This window comes from Necator americanus, chromosome X (assembly GCF_031761385.1).
Source record: "Necator americanus strain Aroian chromosome X, whole genome shotgun sequence".
In the NCBI taxonomy this organism is placed as follows: Eukaryota; Metazoa; Nematoda; class Chromadorea; order Rhabditida; family Ancylostomatidae; genus Necator; species Necator americanus.
This window is the reverse complement of record NC_087376.1, coordinates 32,939,935-32,962,669: the sequence shown is the minus strand read 5'-3', so window position 1 is coordinate 32,962,669 and position 22,735 is coordinate 32,939,935. Positions and strand designations below refer to the sequence as shown.

General features: G+C 35.8%; 3 protein-coding genes across 4 annotated transcripts; 2 read left to right on the top strand and 1 right to left on the bottom strand.

Annotated features, from left to right (window-relative positions):
* Window positions 1-5,507: 5,507 nt before the first annotated feature.
* Window positions 5,508-9,084, bottom strand: RB195_026179 (uncharacterized protein; the record flags this gene model as incomplete). Its single annotated transcript, XM_013450819.2, has 4 exons — window positions 5,508-5,642; window positions 5,786-5,941; window positions 7,354-7,503; window positions 9,007-9,084. 4 exons carry the CDS (start codon window positions 9,082-9,084, stop codon window positions 5,508-5,510), a joined length of 519 nt encoding a protein of 172 aa, XP_013306273.1.
* A 4,477-nt stretch (window positions 9,085-13,561) lies between these two features.
* On the top strand, window positions 13,562-14,658 carry RB195_026178 (uncharacterized protein; the record flags this gene model as incomplete). Its single annotated transcript, XM_013450820.2, has 6 exons — window positions 13,562-13,643; window positions 13,784-13,890; window positions 13,967-14,058; window positions 14,217-14,335; window positions 14,404-14,435; window positions 14,551-14,658. The coding sequence occupies 6 exons, from the start codon at window positions 13,562-13,564 to the stop codon at window positions 14,656-14,658; spliced, it is 540 nt and encodes a 179-aa protein (XP_013306274.1).
* Window positions 14,659-16,754: 2,096 nt separating this feature from the next.
* On the top strand, window positions 16,755-18,285 carry RB195_026177 (uncharacterized protein; the record flags this gene model as incomplete). 2 transcript variants are annotated; one of them, XM_064214617.1, is made up of 8 exons in its annotated part: window positions 16,755-16,856; window positions 16,929-17,045; window positions 17,107-17,215; window positions 17,285-17,392; window positions 17,697-17,776; window positions 17,861-17,954; window positions 18,036-18,075; window positions 18,143-18,239. In XM_064214617.1, 8 exons carry the CDS (start codon window positions 16,755-16,757, stop codon window positions 18,237-18,239), a joined length of 747 nt encoding a protein of 248 aa, XP_064070499.1. The 2 variants fall into 2 exon arrangements, with proteins under 2 accessions (XP_064070499.1, XP_064070498.1); XM_064214618.1 differs by lacking the exon at window positions 18,036-18,075 and having other exon boundaries at window positions 16,758-16,856; window positions 18,143-18,285.
* Window positions 18,286-22,735: the final 4,450 nt, after the last annotated feature.

Sequence of the window (22,735 nt, the reverse complement as noted above, 5' to 3'; positions counted from 1 at the left end):
GATAATTCATTTTTGTAAAAAAAAAGACATGAGATAATCATCTTTATTTTCATTTTATAAGGTTCCTATTTATCATGACGCGTCGCAAATTGAAATGCAAGCTGACATATGAAACCAAAGTCCAGTGGAATTTTCAGGATCGTCCACTGACTCCTGTCGGCGCGAAAATATCATAATGCCAGTGATAATGGCACTGAAAGAAAATATGAGAACTAAAAGCAACAGATAATGTAGTCCATTATTAAGTAGGGATCTCAATAAAACTATTTTTCTGTGAGAAAAATTACGGAATAGCGGATGGGAGTAGTGTTTAGTTGAAGAATAATTTGTTTATTGTACACATCTGGTCAATGATGACCTAGTGTGGTGAAAATAAAAAAAGGATCAATATATCTACTGATCAAATTTTGGAGAAACCAGATTTTAAATAAGAAAAATTCGGGACGAAATAAATTGCAAATAAAGTGTTTACTCGACGCATGAAGTTTGTAAGGTGCTTTCCATACTGGAAAGTAAACAAAGTTACATGGTCGATCCTGTTAAACGAGGGCAATTTGCAGAGGTAGGAATGAAAACATTTTCTCCTCAAAAATACTACTCTATCCAAGGTGGTCCAGAGTTCCACAAGTATTTGTGGAGGAATTGTAGGTAGGTAGATAGGTGTGAATCGTCCTAATGACCGAGTGTTGTTATCTATGATGTAGGTCATCGCCTCTTGTTACAACCTTCTTAATGTCCACAAATAACACAAATAAACAAGTGGATCATTGTTGTTTTGATTGAGTACTGATGAAATAAAGAAAAAACGCATGACATATTTTAGGGATAGACTTTTTTTAATATGTAGATATGCTTCCCGAAACGAAAAAAAGAGGAGTGGAACAATGGAATCTTCACGGCGAATGAATGAGAGGCTTTTCCGGGATGCAGCCGATGGTGACATCGGAAAGATTGCAATCAATTGTAAGCAGATTTGAATTAAGTCATAACGTGAGAACCATAAGCGGCACAATGATTTAGTGGATTATCAGATCGATTCATCTCCTCGCCTCATCGTCGCAGAAAAATCTGGAACGTTCTTGTTACGAAATATCCTTCAAACGACGAGTATTTTTTTACCACAGAAGTTTATTCAAAAAATTTCTTACCTGTTTCTTTTAAATGTCAGAGATTTCAAATATGTAATTTATAAATGAAAATGAGTAAAAGTTTTTAATGTAGCTTCAACGGTGTTAATGATTGGGTAGGTCAAAAATCTTCTGTCAATAACAATGTGGTGGAGAGTGTGGTGCAATATGTGGATTATCGGCAATAAATAAACGAATTTTTTTGAATTAACTTTGATAATTTCAACCCTACTGTTATTTGTATGTCTTTTGAAATAATCCAGCAGAATCTGGACTTGATTTACTGATGGTGCATTTTTGTTTAATTTTTAGCGCTATTACTATAATCGATGAAAGAAAATCCATCTACTCGTGCTTTTTGTGGAGTCATTAAAAAACCTTCGCTTATTGTGACAATATTTCATTACACAACTGTAAATATCGTTGGTTCTCATTAATCCGGGTATTATTACGTTACTACGAAGGTATCACATTAAAAGCTGTGCTTGTTCCAGAAAACAAAAAAAAAAGCTAAATTACAGAACTGTATTCAGTCGATATCTTATTAAAAACGATAAAATAAAACAAATACAAATAAGTTGGAAATAACTAAACAATTACATTAATAAAATTAAAATAATGTTAGCGCTGCGCTGATCAAACACCTCATGTTATGAATCCTTGACCGGAGGAGATCGATATGTTGGTCAAAATATGCAGCAGATCTTAATAACTCGCAGATGCCACACAAATTATCCTAATTTGAAAATTGCAAAGGAGACGATGTGAATGTTATGCGTTCTCTGTCTTTTTCAGGATTTTTTTCTTAAATAAATAATGAATAAATGGAACGATAATCATATTTCGTTTTGGATCCATTTAATGGTGACGATGACCCTCTCATTTAATTACTCGTTCAAATTCATTGAAGAGAGAGAATTATTTTGTTGTGGTTGTTACTGTGATTATTTTGGTTGTTATTTTTTGTTATTGTTATTGCTAATTTTATCTTTTAGTCTGGAGAAAATATTTTAAAGTTACTGTGACTTCTGCTATGTCCCTTTCTAGTTCCACAAGTACTTTGTTTTTCGAAAATTTCTTACAGAAGGTTTCTGCATTTTCAGTATGTATGATATCAATATTTTTGATCATACCCTATTCGGAACTGTCCTAGTTTTGAAAATCTTCGAAATTTCAAAACACTGCTTATACGCCTTCAATTAGCTTCATACCCAATTCATGGATTTTTGCACGTTTTGTCCTCTAGGAATATTTTTAAGAACATGCTACTTTTTTGGCGCAGATGCCGTAAATTTCGCACCAGCAGCTTTTCTTTCTAGAAATTTACGCAAAGTTATTGCAAACAAGAAAAAACTTCCACGTTATTCTGACAGAGCTAGATACATACTTTTTCGAAGTACTATTAGACGTGTAGTCTTTACAACGTTAAAGAAAGTGACTCAATGCAAACAAAAATTCTTTAGAATCATCTCGTGCTATATTTGTTCATACAAGAGCATCGTACGTGCGTGATACGTGCGTGAGGAAACAGAACCGTGGCGAAGTTGAGAAATTCTCTGCACTTAAGCACACAGCCAATATTAATCACATAAGAAATCACGGATTCTTCTTTACGATTTAATTATAAGGAGCCATATTTACTTACACTACTGTGGCTTGGTTCAATCCTTACTTTTTTTTTCTGTACTTTCTCATTTACGATCTATTTCTTTTCAACTAATGAATTGTTTTTGTGCTTTGCCTTTGTGAACGAAGCAGTCAAAGAAAGAAATTTCGCTTGAAATGATGAAAGAAGAAAAACTTATGTTACGCTTGTGAATATTTGCAGGCAGCATCCACCTAAGAAAAGTTTCAACAAATTTTCTGATTTTTCCAAAGAGAATAAATGTAATTCTCACGGATCTCAGTAAGAACAGGGAACGACTGTGTTGACGAAGAGTATCAAATTCGAGCCGAATGGACGAGCTTACACAATTAATCCTGTACACAACAAATTAATATGTAGACATAAACCATAAATATGCTGAGTGCCATAAATTCTTTATTTATGTTAGTTTGATACGAATCTCTGAGCGGAATTATAACAAACCGGTGGATTTTTTTTTGCAATATCAATTTCTATTCGCACAATAAAAAAAAAACTTGCCCCAGTTTCTTGTAGCCACCACGTTCGAATTGATTCTAATCTTAACTGGAAAAAAATTCTCACAAATCGTCATTAATTTTTTTTGAAGTGGTGAGATAAGCTAAATTACAAGGCGACAACAGGACATCGCTCAACACTTCAAGCACATACAAAAGACGGAATGTGAAGAAATCAAGAATTGAGGTGGATTTTGTCGGCGCATCGTATCTGAGCGGTTTCTCACTAAAGATATCTAATTAAGGGCAATCCAAAGGCGAGAACGTCCACGGGATCTCATCCAGCTTTGTAAGCTAATTCGATGCTGACAAAAAGATTGTAATCAAGCATCAAAGCATTGAATACCCTAGCGGAGGTTCAGGAAAGAACCAAGGGGATGGTGAGGAGAAGTGAACAATCTTTAGAATTTACATTAAGGGCCAAGTAGAGAAGTTGCTAAATTTTGGAGCATATCTTTGATTTATCCTAAACTAAACCAGGATATTTTTCTACTACAAGAGAATCACTGAATTGATTCTTTCACAGAGCGCATATACACAGGGATTCCATGTAGCCATACATCAAAGTTTATGAGAAGGTCTCATCAGATTTCTTTTTGAAAAGTCCATAGCTTTCGATCCTTGATCAGTACTCATGTGGTATTTGTAAAACACTCTCGAAGATTCTCGACAGAAGGTAGATTCAGAAGAGTACCTTTCTTAACGCTAAGCACGATGTCAATTCCACAGGAACAGCTCCGAGCCGTCATCTTCCGTGGATGGCGCTGTAACGGAGCGACGGCAGCAATCCGTAACAATACAATCAATACCGCATTGGGTAGAGGACCACTACAATCAGGACTCTCACGGCTGTTTTGCTCGCTTTGCAAGGGAAGACACGATCTTCAAGGAAAAGGCCCCACTCCACACTGTGGAAGACTCCGCTATTCTCGACGCTGTCAAAGAGGAACCAGAGGATAGCACCCACAGTTCTGTAATGAGACTCGGGCGTAGCTTAGCAAAAGTCCTCAACCGCCTCCTGCTCCCAACTACAGAAAAGTGCTGACTCGAGAGATCCCTCATACCTCGACGGATGAAATCGCGCTATCCATCGGTCATTCTTTCTTTCTCCGCCCGGATCAAAAGGAGTTCTTCGATTTCCACTCTTAGCACTTCTGGGAAAAGGGACCTGTCCATTAGGTGGAGCACAGCAGTGTCTGATAAAGGGGATTATGCTGGTTGATTTCCATTGCATGCTAAATAAAAAAAAAACAAAAAAAAACAACGAAACTGACAAGATTTTCTTCTCAACCTAACATTTCATGTTCACAATTTTTAAACTTTTAAACATGTGAATGAAATAAACTACATGATATGCAAGTAAGATTTATTTTTAACCATATAGGCCGTGAATGGTAGCGCTTCATTGCCAATCCTCCAGCCTCCCCTCACTGCCTGGAAGACCTACCGTGATCACCTGCCTTTAGGCAAATTAACCGCGCTCCCTGTGTTTTATATCTTCTGTTGACATCTAGAGGACTACGATTGCACTCAAACTGGAGTCTCCACCGTCAAAATTTTGAACTCAGTATATCTGAGCACGTTCGTTACCTTCTGCCATAGTTCATTTCGTCAGTATGTCGTTGCGAGGGAATGGAAGCAGCAGGGAAATAAAATTAGGAAATATTCTCCTGTACAGAATACGGTTTGATCCATACTGAGGCATTTAGTCTGCTTCACGACAGCGAATGGTGAGTTGAATTGGTTGTCGCACGCGCTCGCAAAACGAACTGAGGAACTATCGCGCGGCAAAAAAGTATGGAAGGCTTTATTTTGTGTCGCTTGTCGCAGGCAGCTCGCACTTTTCACTTTTCGCATCATGTTGTCGCTTCCTTATTGTCGCTTGGCGTAAAGTGGTAAGCGCTAAAAGTATAAAAAGGGGTTTCTTGAAGGTTACTATATTAATGAAAAAACTCTTTCACAGCAACAATCATGTGAAGCAATTCTAATAGAAATGATGTTGGAGCATGATATTTCGAAGCGTAGGCGTAGCGTTTTAAATCACGATCGTAAATTTGTAACAAAACAGAGAAAACCTTTATGAAATACACAATATAGGATTGTTACCGACATTCTGCTTATATAATTGTCAGTATCTTTCTTCTAATAAAAAGATGATTAGAGGGATTTTAACACCCTAATATATAGTGAAGCGAAAGTTTAACGATTTAGCGATTTACTAGGTAGAGATTCGATAGTTCACACAGTTGGTCGAGGCACTTTTCTGGCACGTAGTCCTGACTGATGGCATTGCATAATTTGATCCCATTTAGCGAGGCATACTACCAAATCTTTCCGCAACGATTTCACTCCCCAGAAACGACGTGGATTTGCCTAGGAAAAGACGATTAGTTAGTGATAAGGAGTTTTTTGCTAGAACATATTGAGAGAAAGGACTAGAAGAGATTCTTTAAACATTTTACTTCTAGGATAGTGTGGAAAGATTTTTTTTTAAAGTGCCAATTATTTCCAATTACCTGTGGTTGACACATTTGAAGACATTGTTCTCCGATTTGAGCCATACCGTTCGCTCGACAACACTCGGTATTATCATGAGTTTGAGCTGCACAATGTACGATAGCCGGAAGGTACTTGTATAGGCGACATCGAGACGGCTGGATTGTATGCATCAGCTTAAAAAAATGAATTTGTGATATCTATGTTTTCTTGAAATTAAAGTAGAGGCTAACTATCTCTCCTAGAGATAATTAGATATTAAAACGGCAACTATTGGATACTTTGTATTTTTATTAGTTTTAAATAGGTTTTCCTCCCCTAAACCCTTTTAACCGCTCCCACATCCTGCAGAACGCAGGAGATGATTGGTCTCAGTTTGGGTACGAAACGATAGAGTCAGACATCCGTTCCAACATCAACATTTTTAATCCCAAAAGCTTCTTTCTGGGATTCCACGGGTTCATACACAGCTCGCATCCTAGCTGCTATTAGTGCAGTAATTATGGTCCGCAAAACATCACAGCGACACAATTACTTAGGTGAGTAAACTGATTCAGGTTTTTTTTTTTACCTTGGCTTAGGATGGTAACTTGTTCTGGATGAGACATTTGGGAACATACGCAACAGTTGTTTTGCCTTTCTAGGCTCTGATGAAAACTGTGGGTCCGGCAATAAATAATGTTAACAATCTTGGCTTCTGCTTCACAAAATCATGATCATATTTCCTCAGGAAATAATTAATCAATTTTATTGCTGTAGTTAATTTTAACCTTGTCGCTTAGCTCTTAGTTTTCTAAAAGTTCGGCGACAAACTAAAGAGGCTTCCAGTACAATGAATGTTAACTAAAAACTTGTTGAGAATCTTAGAAAATACTCGAAGTCAAAAAAAGAATCGCTATCGTTGAATGGAGGTGGGCTACATGAAACTTGACATGTAAGGTGGAGAAAGAAAAAGAACGTAGCTTGAAATTCGCTGAACCACTAGGGTTTGTCCTGGGAGCTGTTGACACTATTCGTTAATAAAGTGGTTAAGGATAAAATGTTAGGCGTTAATCAATTCGCCTGGGAAGTGTCCACTTCAATTCAGGATCGTTTGAGGTTAACGGAGGGGTGTTTAGGCTGTTCAATACCTTGTAGGGGATAGGGTATGTGCCACTATTTTTATCAGTATTTTCCAGTATTTTTATCCTCCCAGACAAGTTTGGAACCAATTTAGCGACTCCTGAGGGGAACCCCTTACCAGCTGCGCTTCACTATATTGAACAGAGATTACCTGCACCTTCTTGAGGAACAATCGAAAATTATAGTCCGAACAATAATCTAATTTTATCACTAACTTTATCAATATCCTTTTTTTATCACTCATCAGTTCTCAACACAACTGGCGAAGATAAGAGAAAATTAGCTTTTTTTTTATAACCTATCAAGGGAAAGTTAAAACATCGTTATCCTGAGAGCAGCAACTTCTAAAGGCTTGCAGAACTCAATCTAATCAATCGAACGGACGTATTGATCATATCGATCGACGCACCGATCAAAGAAACGATAACGAACACGGAAAGAACTGAATATATGTATTGACACCTACCACAACTCTAGCTTCGATAGCATTCGTCTCATAAATGCACAATCCTCGACATTCAGGTGGTACAAATCGTTCACAACATGATCCAAACACTTGATCAGCAACTTTTCTCTCTATACAAGGTTTCCAGTTTGATCCAGCAGTTCCGCAATTCTAAAATAAATTGCTGGGATCAATTCCACACGAGAAATTCAAACTATTCTATTATAAATTTCTCGGATATTTCTTCTACATTGCACAATAGTAATCCATTGTACGGTGAAGGAAAATATCCGGAAAATACTATACAGTTTTGAGACCATTTCAAACAGTTGTTGTTTTATAAAATTGAAAAATCGACAATATTCCTTTGATCTTTATGAGCTGATACATACACTATATCCACAACCTACTGCCTAATGAACATTTTCAATACTTAAAAAATTTAAGAAATCTATTACTAGTAAGCAAAGAGGTCCACTTATTTGTCAATTATCACTTTAGAACAAATGCTGTAGAGCGCTGTATCCATTAAGGATTCCAGTTGACTTCCTCCAGCTACGCAAAATTCCATTCTTTTAAGTATAAAAGTTCGGGTTCGAGCTTTTATTCAGCACATATATCTCCCAAATCCGTGCACACAGTTCGAAAATGCTCTTAAGGAAAAAATAGGTTTATTTGATGACTTAAGTGGTAACATTCAGGAAAATACATAAATTATTCTCTTTTTTAGGAAAGAAAATAACAAGTAGAAAAAGGAAAGTATCGGAAACTTGTTTGCAAGTATTACTGACTTAGGAAAGTGTTAAATTTAACACGTTTTAGACATGCTGTGATAACAGGAATTTTTTTTCTGATAACCGACTCTACAGCGAATTCCTGAACTCATTTCTAACTCACCACCCAGAACAATTTTCTTCTTTTTTTTTGATTATCCAAGAAAGGATTTCCATTGTTCTTAAGTATTCTCATAGTCATGGTGAGCTCGTTTCTATTAGTTTCTGCAGTCACGATTATTCCTAGGAAGTAGCTGCAGTCGACTTTCCCCGAACATTTATAATTACAGCGAATGGGTGTTCCTGCATTCACAATGCCAATCGGTACAGATGTGTAAAAAAACAACTAAAAGTACCAGTTAATAGACAGTAAATCAAACCATCTTAGGAACCAATACATCGTCATCATCAACCGAAGGCTGTAACCAGTTCTTTCTTAGTATTGTTATTGATGAAAGCTAATTACTTCGAGAACTGCGGTAGTAGTTTTTCCTGCATACTGTACCGTACAATGAAGGATCTACGACGTTGATTGAGCGACCTGATAGATGATAAATGAGTTAACTCTTCTACAGCATGTAGGAAAACACTTTTAATAACTTGTTTTTTCTCTTTCTTCCCTAGAAATTCGGTAAATGACCAATTCACTAATGAACTGTAAATACAACAACCTTATTTTTCCTATTTTGCATTTATATCCTGGAAATGGTACAGGTTTCCTGTCATGTTACAGAATACCGAAAGACTTTTTGCTGCCGTGAAACCAACAACATGTCAAAGGTTTTTTTTCCACTGCATACTTGAAAGAAAAGAAATTCATCGAAGCAGAGAAATTTTCAAACAAATTGATACGTGTGTCATTCAATGTGATGGAAAAGAGAAAGCGTCATTAAAAACTCACACCAGGATTGTCAAAGTCGATTTCGTTTTGGGCTAATGACGTGATTAATAGTGAAGATAAAATTATAAAGAATATCATATCTGAAAATTGTTGATGTATTCGCATGAAAATAATAGATATGAAGCAAATATGATGCGAAAAATTTCGACATTTAGGATATTCGGGACGTTTCATTCGTGGTAGCAATCAAGCGTAGGTGAGATCTAACGAAGATGGTTGAAAGATAAGACAGCATGGTAGCAAATGTAGAGAGACGAAGCGATGAAAGACACGAAACCGGAATATTCTGTCGCCACTTGCACAACATCTGCCCTACAATACTGGTATGCACTGAGAACATAAGAGACCGACGACACGTGTAACTGGAGGGGGGGGGGGGCACCGATCGGGATCTTACCATGACGATGATGGCGGGGACCGAACCCGTTATGTTCGCCTTACCCCCCACAAACCAATTTGACCACCACTCGAACCACCAAACTCGCACCACCCACGCACAATACGCGTCCCATCGCACCTCTTCGGCATTCCGTCGTCGGCTTAGCGATAAAGGCAAAAATGTCACCGTGATCAACTTGCTGGAAGGTGAACACCGAATTACTTCGGATACTGTTTCACATCGCTGAAAACCGAACGACGATCGCACCTGCGAGTAACCTTCAACCATTTGTGCCGTATCACCGAACTTTTGCGCTGAATCGATTTGTTGTCCAGTTTTATTAAGAAGCGATCCAGGAAAAGTAGTCTATGACAAGTAATGATAAGGAAAAGATGTAAATAAGCGGTAAAAAATAAACTCCAAGTTGTGTAACGATGCTAAAAGGGAAACTGGGCCGGTCGGCTAGGTATACAGCGTTGGGTAGCTGCATTACCTTAACAGTGCTCCTATCATCTTTTCCAGAAACTTCTTCCAAAAATTCTCATAAAGGAGGACGTATTTTTCATACCGACCATAATCGCAGTGCAATGTACTTTTCTTGCGATTTAAATGGAGATTCGATGGATACTGTATTTCGAACTTCGGAAAATTGTGACTACTTTAAGAAGACGTGAACTTGTCGCAAATGGATAGCAAGAATAATTCATATTTCGTCGTTTTTTTACAAATGGCAAAAACTACCTAAAGTTTAAGCAAATATAAAGTAAATTGCCAAAAAGGAAGGAAACTAAGCTTAAATTTATTCTAAAATCTAATTTAGTTAAGCGTTTAAAGATTACTCGAGTTCAGCTGAGCAAGGAACGCAGCAATAGGCGAATTTTTTCTAAACTGCATAGCTAGTGAATAAGAAAAGCACAATATTCGGAAACCGGACAACTTTGTGAGCATAATAATAGCAAACGTGGATGAACGGAAGCGATTAGTACCTGTTCCAGCACTAACGTCTATGTAGACTATAGGAAAAGTGAGTAGGCGTTCAAGGTTGACGAGTTGGCGATCGACAAGAATGGAACAAATTTTGCACGATGCAAGGACGAACGTCTCTACTCTGCAAAATAGTTTGGAGGTGGTGTGCAGTCGCAGAACTTGAACTTGAATGGGGAAAAATTGCGTGTATAATAATTGCAAGGGAAGAGAAATAAAAATAAAAGTAATCGATTTAGAGAGAAGTACATGAAAGCAACCACATCATTTTTATTGATTAAAAAAGTATACTTATACAAAATAGACCTAGAAGACGAGTAACTTTTTTTTTTAAAACAGGTTGTTTAGACTGTGCCAATAGCTACCTCTATGAATATTTCTATTTTTTTTCATTACAAGGAGAAAGCTGCAAAATTTTTGATTTTTCAAAAAAGATTCTGTATGGATAATTTTCATCTCTTCAGACGTTCCTTCTTTCTTCAACCGCATCACGTCTTCTTCATTTGAAGTGCATACAAAAGATGCGATGGTTTTTTTTTTTTGAAAACAAAATTGATTATTATTACTATTAGTTACTGTATGCAGGTTAAACGCGAATTACTGTAGCACTTATTCTAGTCAATTATAATTAATCATGATCCCTTCTTTAATAACCTTTAACCAGCAAACATTTGTGTAATGGGAACGAGATTTTTTTTTCTCCAACAGAAAAGGTGTTAATGTTTTTGAACCGAATTTAATGTTTCTCTGGAGAGAATTAAGCGTAACAAATATAAATATCACTAGATGACACATGAATTTCCAGATGAGCTTTGAAACGTTGCTGTTCAAAAAAAATTACACTAAATACATTTAAACTTTCTAATTCGATGTTCTATAAAGAATGAAATGAAAGCTATGGCAGTCCAAGACTAATCTTATAATAATCTTCGAGACCTTTTTTTAGGGGATCCTCAAAGATCCTCTGGAGAACAAGCCTTGAAGAACCAAATTATAGAAGAAGAAAGACTTTTAAAATATCTTTCATCCGATTTTACGTAATTCTGATTGTATGTAATCGCTTCTATGAAAAACAGCTTTCTGTCTTTTTTCGTCCACGGTAAAATTCTGGAAGTGTTGGAAAAAGAGTTCCGCTCACAAGAGCTGAACGCGAAAATTCCATGATTTGTGTTTTTTTCTCTGTTGAAACACCCAGTATCAGCAATTGAAACGGAATTTTTATGGGGAAATTCGACGCATTCCAACATCATTTCTATAGGATACGATAATACAAATAAGTTTCGCTAGAGGTATTAGGATAAACGAGAGAAGGCCGCAACGGTGCTTAGGAAATGCAGAGCGGAATCGTTGACGACCGGTTCATTTCGACCTTTCGCTAAATTGCTGGTTCATGTTCTTTCCAAGTTTCTCTGATAGGAGAATTAATCTTCACACGTTATCCCTATTTAAACAACATTAATTATTCTATCAATTCTAGGAATTCTACTCCTTAGTAGTCTAATTGGATTTAAGTACATCTTAAAGGATGTTCCATTCAAATGTTTTTTTTTTTGCCCATAGATATATTCGCATGGTACTACTCACGAAATAGTATTGTAACTCCACACGGAAGACCCTCACGGACCGGATGACATCACGCGGAGTATGGCAGTGTGGCTTTATCGGGAAAACTGGTGGGGTCTATCAGCTACAGGATCGCAGCACGAGAGTAGCTATCCGAGAGATTATGTGGCGTTCAATTCCTTTGGAATAAAAATTAAAAATAAAACTAAATAAGTAAAAACGAATTCCATAAACGAAAATAAACAAAGGTGTAACAGCTTATGTTATTACAGTAAAAATGAGGTAACTGAGAATTTTCTGGAACTCTGCATCTATCTGCTTTATAAACCAGCACTTTCTAAAAATATTGTATCACTGTCGACCTTGTCAGCTACAGAAGATTATTTCGACTGAAAATCGCTGTCGTCTGCATTTTCTTTTGTAACGTCTTCGTTTTCCATGGAATCAAAGCCTAAAAGAAAGTTAAAAAAAGCAAATTTTTGTATCATAGCTTTATGGATGGAAAATGTACAATAAATATACTCAAAATACGTTTTTCCCCTGAAAATACCTTATAGAGTCATTAAGAAATGTACTTGTAGCACGTGAACATGCACGAAAAGTACAACGTATTATGTATACAAATAATATTAGTAAATAGGAGAAATTAATAGCCGACTAGTTGGTTGCAAGGTACGTCTACATAGTTCATGCATCTGTTTGTTAGTCGACAAATCAATAGATTGTTCCGAAATTTCGATTTTTTTTTTACTTTTTCACGACTCTAAAATTAATGGAAAAAGTTGTAAGAAATTGCGTTTCAAACCAGAAACGATAATCCTTGATGGATTGTGGCAAAACTTTAATCCTTTGAATTTTAGAGCTCGTAAAAAGGAAGACCTATGTCCACGTTTAACACGTTGATCATGCTGGGACCTACCGATCACACATTTTTGACCACGATCGCGCGGACACGTGATACTTTTCGAGTTGTGTTTTTTTTTTCCACCTCAGGAAGTATTCGTGATTATCGTCCAATAAATTCCCTAAAATCAATAATTATGATGTGATACTGTGATGAGTATTTATGAACAAAAATATTTCTGTATGTACTGCGCTTTATTCCAAGTCAGTTGAAAATTTCTTCTTTTCCCTCACTTTTCGGTGTGTCAGGATGTGATGCCTCGATAACTCCTCCATTACGTTGAAACTGATCCTTATTACGGTAGCGTTCATATATATCAACCAGTTTTTAATAAAAATGATTAAGATTGTTTAAATAAAATAAACATAGAAAAAACAAGGATTCCAATAAGACATTCCGAATAATCATCATAATAATCGATGTTATCATGGATTTCTTTGATAAAATATTCTTATGTTTAGGCATTAATTAAATCTACAAATCATCTTCGTCTTCGATTGTGCACTATGTCCTGTATTGTTCACTATTTAAGCGGAAATATGTGTCAGGAAGTGATTTCAGGATGTATTGAGCGTTTTGATCATGCATTGATCATGCAATGAGTCATGAAGATAAGCACTTAAGTAAATACTGTTTCAAAAGATAGCGTCATATTGCGAATCTTCGGCCTTATAAGAACGATAAGAGTCCCGCTTTTTTCATCCCGAAACTAACGCTTGAACCCCATGGCAATGAAATTTTTGTTAGCTTCCTGTATTTCGGCTATTGTTACATATGTTTTTGTTAGTATATCGCTTTTTACACCAGGTTAGTTCTACTAAAAAAAATTTTTAAATACAAAATTCATTATTTAAACGAGAATGTATTTAACTTATATGAAGCAATTTTTTCTATGTGTTAAATCCAGTGCTAAAATTTGAATTTCCACTATTCTTATTATTTTACAGCATGGGTATCTGCAAAAGTATCCGCATTTGGTTTATCAGCAAAAAAATCTGCTGGTATCTTTCCCTGGGGTTGTGTATCCGCAAATACTTGTAGTTTATTTTGGAATGTAAGTGAATCAATTATTATCATTGATCTAGGCGTTTGTCATTGAATTATTGTGTAACAATTTTATTTTTTTTTAGAATGCAGACGGTTGGGCAATTGTCCTTTTCCTATCGATGCTTTTTGCATGGATCGTTCAGTTTTTCGCAGTAGTTTCAATTATCCTAGCAGTGTAAGTTGTCGATGTTTCTATTTTTCTTCCTTGATTTTACCTATCTCTGAAGTAGGATTCGAGGATATCCTATAAAAAAGACACAACGATGACAATCATGACATATTTGCTCCTTATATAATAGTTGGATTTGTCATAAAACACCATATTATATTCAGGGTTATCCAGAGGTATCGTTGTACTCTTACACGAGGATTTGTTGGTAAACAAACACTAGTAACCATTCTTCTTCTATTCACTCTTATAGGATATGGAGCTACTTATGATCGTAGCGCAGGTATATTGATTGAAAAATCCATTTCTTTGAATACCTAACGGTGTTAAGTCAAACTAATTCTATTTCAGGAGTCTACTTTTCTATCGGTGTGACATTTTCGGTGAATATTTTTATATTATGAATACAAAGTTAAAGAGTCCTTAAATGGACTAGTAAATAAATCTGATCCTCGTTTTTCTTATCTACTTCACTTCACCTTTATATATTCATTACAGCTTGACTCTTCTTACTGGCTTTGCCTTGTCGCCACCATATTCTCCATCGTTGCAATGGGATTCGGTGGAACAACAGTCAAACAAGCTCGACACTGCGAATGGAGATAACAACTTATCCAACGATTCTATATCCATGAATTGAACAAAGGATTTTTCAAAGCTTGTTTAGTAATTTTTTAGAATAAAAACTCTTTTTTACCCGGTTTCTAGCTTTCATTTTAAAGGACGAAAGATTGCTGAAGTTATGTGATTCTTTGGAAAAGTCGCTCTCTTCCTGTTATCATACATTTGATAAGACGTTCCTATCCACGCTATTTTACCGTTGGTAGAGTAGAGTGTGTTCTAAAACTCGTACAATAGCCGAAATAAGCAGAATATTTTTAAAAAAAATAGAAAACAGTCATATTTGACCCAGCAAGATTATTTTGTTCATCTCAGTGGTTCCACAACCTTTTTGAAGGTACAATTTAGATGAAATCTTCTGGATCAAGCTAAATGTGCTACAAGTGTGTACGGATCAAAAAAAGCGTAAAGTGAACTAATGCGTGTTTCTAAATCAAGGAAAGAGCTAGTGGGTGCTCAGAGGAAATCAACTTCTCGTGGAGTTGAAACAGTAAAAATAAAACTGAACGCACATAATAAATACATTTAAAAAAAATGATGATGAGTAATTACTGCGAAATCAAAGATCACAAAAAGATTGCCGTTGAATTAGACGACCCTCCTGAGGGTGTTACCAAACACAAATTTTTTCCTTTCTTGGAATCTCCTTAAGATGTTCAAATAGACGTTTTTTTTCAGAATTTAGTGACAGACATTTCTTCAGGCTGAAGTTTGTACGGTAGCAGTACAGTACTGAGTGTGCTTCAATATGTCTCTTTAGCCAAACATTGCAAGGATATCACCATGAAGGTTAAAAAAGTTTCTGTACTGTAGAATAATGCACATTTTCGTAGGGATACAATATAGGACAATAGTACTTATCACTATTGTAAGTAAATCCTTGAAGATGAAGTAACGAGATGAAGTGGATTTTAAACCTAGAATCAATGTTCAAAAACACTTCTGTAGATAATTTATGGGAAATTTGCTGGGAATACTGTGCGTACAGTACAGTACAGTATTCCCAGCAAATTTGCCATTAATTACAGTAGCTACATAGACTGTAAGAGCATAAAATTTATTGATATGGATTAAAACTGATGTTCGCTATCGCCCTAAACACATATTTGCTGCCATCATACAGGAACAATGTTGAAAGAAAAGTTTTCTCGCCTCTAATTATTTCTAATTTTTTTCTGATAGGAAATAACAGTATGATGATGATAAAGTGAGTACTAATATATCATTTTCTTATATAAATTTAGTGAAAAATGTATAGCGTAGGCGTTAATCGCTGACCGTAGCGCATATCAAACAATAGCGCTATGGGATTGTGGATCCGAAAAAATCGCACTCTTCGGTCGCTACAGAATACAGTATTTGAGCAGCTGTTTAGCTATGGTTTTTTTTTCTCACCCGATCTCTAAGTGTCGTTTTCGGAAGAGCAAAAATCATGCAAAATCAAATATTTGCTTTTTGTTTTTAATAAATAATTTTCTACACGTTATAAAGCTTGGTGAAAAGCGTTTCGGAGAGAAATCAAAGAGGGAGATGGAAGCTGAATTTTACGCCTATCCTTTTGAGAACTCCTATAAAGAGATTTGTTCTATAAAAATTTTTGAAATTTGTTTCTACTACATATTTACAGGTTGGAAAAAACGAAGAGTTACGTAGAGAACAGATAGAAATCCCATAATTGTCCCCATGATCACATTTGTATCCACAATTGTAGAGGTGTTCTTATCATCATGCTAACTTCTCACCGTTTTCTATCGATTGAGGAATAAAAATAGGATATTTTAACAAATATTTTCCATGATGCATCAGGAACACGAAAAAAAAATCATCAAAAGCTCATTATTTAGTCAGTTATTCTTTCGTGAAATAATGATTGGACAAGAGAGAGGTGGAATGTTTGAACAGATGTACGAGCAATGAAACATCCATCCGAAACGACTTATAAAGGCCAAATGATTCGTGCCATGACCATAGCATTTTCTGTGCTTCATTTCTGGAATTTTTCCTAGCATTTTTTGAGAACGCTTTCAGTAGCTCTCATCATAAGAATATTAAGCTAAAGAACATATTTTAAGGTAAAAAAAATGATGCGTGCTGTCGTCTTCTGCTTTGCTCTAGTGTCATCTGCTTCTGCTGGAGCGTTTACAGATATGAATTGTACTAATGGCGATTCTACTACACCTACAGTAATACATTGGCAATATTTTATCGTAGAATGAGTGATATCGCCTTTTCGGATCAAATCCAGATCATTCCAGTTTGTCGCAACAGCAACTGTCTGCGAGGACAAGTTCGCTACCGCTTCATGCGCACAGCTTTTCGGAACTGCTGTCGTTCCGTTGGGTACAACCGACCGAGATGCTAAATGCAATACTGTATAACCGTTAATTTGAAGATAAGGAGAGTTTTTTTTGTCTGCTCATGTGAATTTTTTAGGATGCTAATGGTATTAGTGAAGATGTGAAACAGCTCGCCATTTCTACTTGCCCTAAAAGTTGTGGATATTGTTGTGAGGCACCAGAGTACAAGTGCGCAAACAAGCAATGTGAGTTGCGGATTTTTTTTTTTGAATTTTTCAACATGAAAATATTTGATAAAACTCAAAACATTTCAGTCCCTAGAACTAAGTGTGAGACGGTCACACAAGCACAATGCAAGGATAGCACTTGGAGGCCAATTCTGGCTGAGGACTGTCCAGCAGTTTGCGGTCTCTGTCTTGAAGGTACGTCTATAAGACATTCGCATAGTATTCACTAATAAAAAAGTACTAGTAGATTTTTGAAATCATTTCAATAGTAAAGAAAAGTAAAGGAAAGAAGAAGTAAAAGAAGAGAAGCAGGCAAAAAAAGCTCTCAAATATAAAATAAAAGTTTTAAAAGGATAAAGGAAAGTCTAAAATAGTACACAAAGCATTCAGAATGGTGCTTAGATCTAACCGATAGTTTTTTCACAACTTCTTAACAGAAAACGAAAATTGAACGGGGTTGAATTTTGTATGGTGTTTTTTTTCAAAATACTTTTTTAAGGAGGATGTGTTGACAAAGCGATTGAATGCAAAAACGATCCAGCCATATGCAGACAAATTGACATGCAAGTCTTCGTTAAGGTACAACTTCAAAATTGCTATTTGCTGACAAAATTATTTAAGGAAATTTCAAGGGTTCATTAAAAGAAGCGTTCTCAATTCTAGGAGAACTGCCAGCGAACTTGTGGATACTGCCCTGAATCCACTACTGTTGCGGCAGGCGGTAGCACCGCTGGTTCTATTGTAGCCAGTACTGCAGGTGAGGAACTGAAAACCATTACAAAATTGTTTGAAAAAATCCATAAATATTGGTTTATGATACGAACTAACATAATTTTAGCACCTTCAAATCCTTCTACTTGTGTTGACAGCAGTACAAGGTTTGTTTTATTATTTTAACTATTCTCTAGCTTTTTTTCTCCAGAAATTTATACAGTTCTCTTACAGTTGTGCCAGCTGGAAGACCAACGGTTTTTGCGGTAACACGTTCTACACCATGGATCAGAGGAAATCGTACTGTGGTAAAACGTGCAACCTTTGCTGAAACAATCTGCCGACATAGAACCGCGACGCACAAGGACTCAATTTAGATAGCATTGAATTTTATTTATAAAAACCTTACGGGTCTGACCAACCTGAAGGTTCAATAAATATGTACTATCAAATTTGATTGTAATTCCATCTGATGCACATTCTACAAGGGATGAAAAACCAGCTGTGAATGAACACACATCTGAAACATTTATCAGATCCAGAAGATTTCTTATCTAAAAAAATTCACCGCATGTTTTATTTGTATTCGAACTTCTGCTTCAAAAATCACTTCCTGAAGATTGGAGGTTAATTATATAAGAAACAGAGATTTTTTTCTGCCTTGGAGCGCAAACCAGGCAGAGAATTGAAGGGATTTGCCTAAAGTTGGAAAAACTAACGAAAAAATAAATAAATAAATGTATCACTGACATGGCACCTTCTCAGCTCGTTACTTTCGTTTTTGATCGGATTATTGCGGTTTTTTTTTACCTCAATACAGCATCCGTGTACCTCATAGTCAATGTTCGCTAGGACTATAAAATTATTAAACTACTAAATTTATGACATCGAAAAATATTAGAGAAATAGTGACTTTTTTAAAAGAAATTTTCAGTGAGGAATAATGTTATAAATAATAACATGATAACTTACGGTACTAAAGATAATGGATGAGGGAAGTCTGTAGGTTTTCAGGAACTTTTTATGTATATATTTGTCACATGATTATGAGTGAATTTCTATCAAATATTGTGCACAAGCTTTCCGTTCAACCCCCTGGAAATTAAACAGTTTGCTCCCGAAAAGTACGACTGGCTTGCATTCAAGTGGAGTTCACATTGTTCTCCTCTCTGTACCTATGGATTCTCAAATTTCCTCCTCGAAGAACGTGAGGAACGGTAGCAAGAAATCTATTTGAACAAGGCTTGGGCATGAGAAAGATTACTCAACTCCTAGAATCCTAAGTTTCGACGTCTTCTTCTTGGTGAAAAGGAAAAATATGATCACATCAGAAGTGTTTTTCAAGGACTACGATAACTAGCAAATATTACCGGTTTAACAAGTTTGCAACAATTTCTTTCCCATTTTTTAAGACAATTAATGAATTTCTTCACAATTAGGTCAAATTTTCGTGTTTTTCCCCACGAATATTCGTTCCGAACTATTTTAATTTTCCAAAAAGTTCACTTTTGATTTTATTGACACAACGTCGAAAAGAAAGCAGCTAGGAAATTCAAAATCGGTGGATTTATTATTCGTTTTGAATTGGATGCAGTAAAGGGCCCATAAGGGCAAAACTAACATCTAAGACTACTGAGAAAAAAAGCAAAAAGGAACAGTGAAAGATTTTTTAAACAGTTTCATCGAAACATTAATAAAGACGTGATCTTAGTTCTGTTACGGTATTTTACAGAAATTCACTTTGAATGCTAGTAATGTCGTCAATCTCGGTAACCTCTTTCCTTCACTCACAATACTTTTTTTTTGGATTTTGCCGAAGCGCAGCTCTTCTTTCACTTCCGTTTCTTTCTTTCTACCCCGAATTTTCTCGGATTAACGATAGTTAATTTCAGCCTACAAATAGCAAGGGTCAGGAAGCATGGAAGACGGTTTAGAAAGAGTTTTTTTAGACAGGAGTACAAATCAGACTTTCATAGTGATCCTTACTTCTTAGAGTAAGCTCGGATAACACTTAAATCCAACAATTATTGGATTCTCTAGCCATTTGAGAAGTAGATTAGGCATGTTCACATGTTAATATTAATTATATACAGTTTTACGTAATATCCGACAACCCCTTGTTATCAAAAAGGCCTTAATGTAAACGTGAAGCAGGAAACGTCTTGCTAAGCCTTGAATATTCAGAAAAAAGTTTTTTTTTCGCTCCCTTTGTTCTTCTTCATCTCACTCTGCTGTGAGTGCACTGATGTGGATTTCAGGAAACGTTGAGCTTTTTCAAAGAGTTCAGAATCAGTACAGATCCTTGAAATAACATGGATAATCACCTAAATTATGTAGTTAAGGTGCTTCTCTCTAATGCACAATCATGGAAATTAGCGATCGTTGTGTCGGCACCTCTGAACATTATTCATGAATGGTCGGAGCAATGGAATTAAGCGTTTCAGGATAGATGCAGCGCTTAACGCACGTTTGTGTACATAAGCGTACATATGTGTACGGTTGTGTACGTTCGATTCCGTTAATCCCTGCTTAACGGATCCTCATTCCTTAGATTTTTCGAGGAATCGCATAGAAGTAATAGTTTTCTAAAGCGAGAGTTGCAATGTGCAATTCTCCACAAATTTTCCATTCCTTCCTAAACTTTTTTTAAACTCAATCTTCGTCTTTCACTTGGAGTTTGCAATTTTTCTTTAACAATTACAATTTTAGAAAAACTATTTTTCATATTAAGTCCAAAATATTGACATGAGGTATATTGACATGATGATATTTTCTGGACCTTCTGGAATATCAGTTCAAGTCCTAATTCTATTTTTTTCTTCAATATCAAAACCGCAAATGAGATCGAGATTCCGTTAATATTTTTTGGTACATTAAGTTGAGATTAATAAAAAACCAATTGCATTTCCCTCCAGAAACTTTCTAGAAACCGAAACCATCGTAGAACATCGTTCTCAAAATTCGCCTGATGAAAAAAGCTCTGGACTTGCAATTCACTGGAGTTGATTAGCAAACTTTGCAACAGTTTTTGCTCTACCTCACTGACCCTCTCTGCTCAATCTCCTCCCAGATGTGGCTTGGATTTCTTTCGAATTTGTCTATATAGTAGTCAGCTTCAGCTCCATCACCGGGTTTTTTTTTCTCCTCCATTATGACTTTACGACAACTAAGAGTTGATTGTGCTCGGCCCCAGGAACATAAATGCATGTAGTTTCGTCAGGAACTGATGGGTTTCCTTTATGCTTTTAGTTTGTGTCTTTAAGGGAGAGAACTGACGTTCAAGTTATTTTTGCTATGTACTAGGATAAATTAGGTATTTTCTACTCATTGTTGTTGACTGACGTATTTTCTCAACGAATAAGGAAGGATCCATTAAATCAAACATATTAACGGCAAAAATTATTATTATTGTTTATCGTGCCGAAAAAAAAGTAAGTGTGCACGCATTGAATTGAGCCAAAGGATTGTCTTTTGGAAGTAAATACAAGGAAGAGAAGAGCGAAAAAAAAACGGATCGATAGCAATAGATTTCTTGCTCTACCAAAAACCTCACACGAACCTCCACTGATTCATTTATGCACCTCTTGCTGAAAATAAAAGCCGGGAGAATTTTTATGTTCACATGGCCCTCGTCTGTACCACTGCACTTTTTTTAAAAACTTATTGTCAACTTTCAAGTGCACCTCTTTTACCTGGTTGCATATCTCACATTTATCCTGGATTCGTCCAGAGTAGAAGTATTCTCCACGTATTCCTATATTCTTCTGCATTTGAATCCATTTTTTTCAAGTTCAAGGTAACAATAATAAAGAGAATGTGTAAGATATTTAAGTATTTTAACTATTTTAACTGTAACTTTAATCTAACTGTTTTATTTAACTGTTTTATTTTAACTACTAACACATAGACTTCAGTGTTCAGATTTTGAGAATATCGAATACATATTAAATATCATTTCAATAGTTTTCCTGAACTTTCGAGAATCTAATATGTTTAGGAATATCCTCATTTCTTCCACCGATCATATTAATGCCATTTTTGTAGACTGCATTCATAAAATTATGAAGTGGTTGTGAATTTTTATCAAAATCGTTGTGGTATTACTAAATTAAAGTGCAAATTAAATGGAAAGAGGATTTTTAAATCTTCAAACTACGTTTCCTGACGCTGCAGCGTTTGTATTTAATAAGTTGAAATTTAAAGTTTAATAATTGAGTGTTAACTTCTAAAAAAAGGAGGTTCATAGATGTAGATTATTATGGAAATCAATTTTAAAATAAGAAATGTTGTTCAAGATTATTAAGCGAATTCGAATTGTTCCAGAAATTTCGGATTCGCTCTTTCGTGTTGTTGATCTCCACATTGATGTGATTTGGTCAATAATTTGCTAGAGACCACCAAAAAGCATGTGGCCTCGTGAGACGCAGAGACATCACGGAATCAACTGCAAAGGGCACTATCGCTCTTGGTTCCAATGACGTTTTCTGGATTATTTCGGTTTCATTCCTTTTCGTGGTTTCCAGAACTTCGCTTCAAATAAATCTAAGATAATCCTAGAAAGGATAGTCAAACTGTTTACTCTCTAGTGTCACTCGGTTACCTAAAACTGCGATTCCTGGATTTGACATAATTTTAGATGGACATAACATCCAAAAACGAACATTCTCCGAGTAATTTGACACCACAAAACAACTTCCTTTAGTCTCACGATAGATCCCTAGGCTCTTCATTGGAATTCCGGTTTCCTTTAATTTCTTCTGCACCGAAGTTTTTTTTTTTTTTAAAGGCGCGCTGAAAGGAGCGCTCTAGGCATTTCTGATTACTTCA